At 40.0% G+C, this 4,049-nt stretch overlaps 1 protein-coding gene across 1 annotated transcript in view; it reads left to right on the top strand.

Annotated features, from left to right (window-relative positions):
- Positions 1-1,384: 1,384 nt before the first annotated feature.
- The window catches only part of LOC140239550 (uncharacterized), a 10,559-nt gene continuing 7,894 nt past the window's right edge, over positions 1,385-4,049 (top strand). The window contains exon 1 of the mRNA XM_072319383.1: positions 1,385-1,400. Coding sequence (XP_072175484.1) covers positions 1,385-1,400 — 16 coding nt within the window. The remainder of the gene's footprint in view (positions 1,401-4,049) is intronic.

The following is a 4,049-nucleotide window of genomic DNA, read 5'->3' as shown; positions in this document are numbered from 1 at the left end:
CAATTTGGTCTCGTTGTTATATCCCTATACTTCTGAATCGAGACTAACCGCTATACAAAGAAGAGCACTGTCTTCTGTACGTTCACAGGTGTTCCGTTGTAAACGCGGTGCGCTTAGTCTTTATTCAAGACGGCGAAGGGAATATTCAAAGCTTATGATACAGTGTATATCCCTTAATCTAATAACAACAACAACAACAACAACAAATTCCTCGTGAATTTTACCGTATTTTTCAATTATTTATCATTTTCCGGTGAAAACGCTACGGTGAAAACGCTAATACCATGCCAATGTCGCTTTATTTCCATCCAACAATGAAAGATAATGCAAAAACAATGTGCCGGTACACTACAATACATTATAATAAATAATATTGTAAATGAACAGAGTGATTTTTGTTTAAAACTGATGTATTTGTTTAGAGGGTAGTATAAAAACAGTAAAGATAATCCCTTTTATTAGGAACTTTAGATATGATAACGGTACATTGTTCTAGATAAAGACTAAGAGCACCGCGTTTACAACAGAACACCTGTGGACATACAGAAAACAGTGCTCTTCTTTGTATAGCGGTTAGTTTCGATTCAGAAGTATAGGGATATAAAAACGAGACCAAATTGGTTAAAATTTCATTTATTATGACTAAGCTACTCATTTGGAAATGCTATCATAGCTTGATAAGCATATCTATGCCCGACAAACAAAATGACACCAAAAAGGTTTTGCCACCTCAGGTGGTACCAATAACCCATTTTTCGGGTCTTGGCCCATGGATTAATTTAATGTCCTTTGCTACAGACATTACATCACTGTGGGGATTCCCCCACTGAAATTTACAAAGGGGAAGTACCGTGTGCTGTACGTACATCACACATTGTATACTGCCACATAACAGTGCATGGATCAAGGCGAGCAACGGCAATGACAATACGTGTATTGGCTACGTGAACGTGACATTTCAGGATGACATTCTGCACTTTTATAGCATAGTATGATTATGTCAGCAGCTTAAATAATATACAACTGCACTCGGGGTCTGGCAATCTGGGCAATCTTGTAATCAACGAATCGCACGCACAGACAACATAACACACAAAGAACACATCAGAGACGTCCGTCAGTTCGCTACTTGATTCCGTGCCCACAAAACCAAGCTACAAAGCCAAGGATAGAGGAAGTCCTTTGATTTCTTTCAGACAGCCTCAGCTGATTTTCGGTCAGCCCGCGCTCAAATTTCTGGGATCGTAGAAAAAGACAAATCATCAGGTGACGAGCTCTTTCCCGTGTAACTTTTGTCACATTCAATTGACATTTAGAAGCTGTGATCGTTGTTTTTTTTTTGTTTGTTTGTTTGTTTTTTTTTCTGTGAAGCTTCGCTGGCGTCATGGCGGCAGCCGAAGGTGAGTACATACATTGTATTATAGTAATCCTAACTAATCAGCGTATCTGGGTAATTACCTCCGAGGACAATAATCATTATCCCCCGGCTAAATACTGGTTAGTGATAAGGTTAGAATTTAAGATTATGGTTACAGTTAGGTTTATGGTTACAGGTTGGGTTAGGGCTATATGATTAGGTTCAGGATTAGGATTTGGGTTAGTGTCAGGGGAAGGACGTGATAATAATGATATTGTCCAGAGGGTAATTGCTCTAGAACCCTAATCAGCGATAACGGTCTTCAACTACCGATCTACTCAAAGCTTGATGCTGCTTATGACTTGTGTCTTGTGAATTCCTTAGGGATTGCTACTTCACATTCTTGATTATATATATATATATTCGGTTTACGTTCTGAAAAACAGTGTCTTTGATTGTCGTGTGTACTAATCGTGCTTTAATTACATGATTTCTGATCTAGAATGATCGTTATGGGGATGGGCTGGGGAATCGAGAGTGACAGCTCCTCTGATATAGGGACATGGTCAATGTTGAGGGTGTCTGTTCTTGAGAGAGGAGTTTGGAATGCAAGCTCAAGAGGGGCATGTAGCGGTGTTCCAGACTTGGGAGGGGGTCCAAGACAAGAAAAGTCGGAGAAAATCCTGCCGCACTCTGGGGGTTCAGAAATTTAGGCAGTCCTGATGAAGTATACAGGGTCTAAGGGAGGGAACTTTAGCATACAATACGCCTATTATATTAATTAACACAAGGGGGATCTAACAACTGAAGTAATACGTTGTGAATGGGAGGGAATTGTGGTTCGAATTTCGATTATCAACTATTCAATACTGATGTATATTCAGTGTTTGAAATGCATTGTAAAATTGGGTCAATCCTCCTTCCGTATAACAAACAGAAATACAATAATTATGTGTAAAATACTGAACATTGAACTTCCCTCTTGAGAAAAAAGTCAGAGATTAACGCTGTTTAAGGAAGAAAAGTCAGATATTTAACAAAATGTTCGAAATGAAATTTGCTGAGATGAAACTGACAGAGCATTCTTAAATACCAGAGTTGCCAATGTTGAAGGTAAAACACCAGAAATAAAAAATCGCAAAATTGGACATTAAAACCAGCCCAAATTTACATTAAATCCTGGCATTTCATTCCACGGGTATTATTGCCCGTGTGATTTTTTTTTTCACCCTCTGACATATCTCTGACATTTTATTTATATGGCCTATATCACGACTGCTTTACCTCTAGCTCTGCTTACCATGCATTTAAACCTCCAACATTAAAGTATTCACGCGTAAACTGAACGACACAAACTTCGTGGCAATTCACTATTAACCATGCGTTACGGTAATTACTTTGTTCTCGCATGACGACACAAAGGAGGTGGGGAAACCCAAGACCTAAGAATAATCCTTTGATCATGAACTCTGACAATAGCATGGAGCAAAACGAAACAGCGCAGCTACAGTTTCCTTTTGCATTTCAGATACGAGCGATGATAGAAAAAAAAAAGAGAGAAAAAAGGTTTGCGCATGCAGGACCACTAATATGTTGCTTTTTAGACTTTGTCAGATTAAGAGTTGAAGAGGTATATTTGATCACCTTATCCTTCCATCCTCTCCTGTGTGTGGTGACAACCTTTCAGTACTTCCTCTGACACGGGCTCTGTCGGGATTTATTTCAGTCGCCTACTTCAGAATCCATAGTACATAATATAGGACTTTGTGTGACTGGTATTCCCCGGTAGGAACAGGAAAAAAAAACCTGCCAAACAAGATACTTTTTTTCCTTTTTCATAAAAAATACACGCACACACCCACACACATAGACACAGACACACACGCACACAGACACACAAGCATATCATGCTCAAGAGAAAATACAAAAATACGTTTTCATTTGCGCAATCCATTCGAAAACGAAAGCAGTAAGTAACCAAGTGCACCCTTTGTCGGTTTGGTCAAAATTGGTGACTACCAATTATGTTTACATGGGTTGGCGCATTATACATGTTATACGTTTTATAAACGTTGGTATTGGATTACAAAGTGCCACATCTAGAAGATACCATGATTACATGGAAACATGTTAACTTACTTTACTGTCATTTATACAGTTTACAGAAAATTCTTTCAAGATAACCAAGACATGAAAATCAAACAATTAGTTACTTTACTTTATTACTTTAATTCACTGACATCGTATAGGAACTTATATTATTTATGTCATTGGGCACTACATTAAGGCTACGGTCACAACTCAGAGCGTCGACCGACCGATTTGTAGCCTGCTCGGTCGCTGCTGAAATTTTGGCACTGCCCATCAGTTTTTGGAAATGTCGAGCAGGCTAATAAAATCTCAGCAATGCCCGAGCGATGCCCTGTCGATATCCTGTTGGTCACCGGTCGATTTTAGGTAAAAAATGCAAAATATGGGGATCTTCTCCGCGCAGAGACTGAGCAGTCACCGAGCGATGCCCCATCGGCAACTGGACGATCTCACACCGGCCACCGGTCGATTTTTACGAAATCGCTCAGAGACCGACGGGTGATCGATAGGTCATCTATCGGTGTCCCGTAGGCGTACCGGCGGCGGCCCGCCGGTCTCTGCCGGAAATTTCTCACGAGCTACCTGGGTTTATTCATGTGCC

Source organism: Diadema setosum, chromosome 16, assembly GCF_964275005.1.
Source record: "Diadema setosum chromosome 16, eeDiaSeto1, whole genome shotgun sequence".
Lineage (NCBI taxonomy): Eukaryota > Metazoa > Echinodermata > Echinoidea > Diadematoida > Diadematidae > Diadema > Diadema setosum.
The sequence above is the reverse complement of the archived record's forward strand: the minus strand, read 5'-3'. Positions and strand labels throughout refer to the sequence as shown.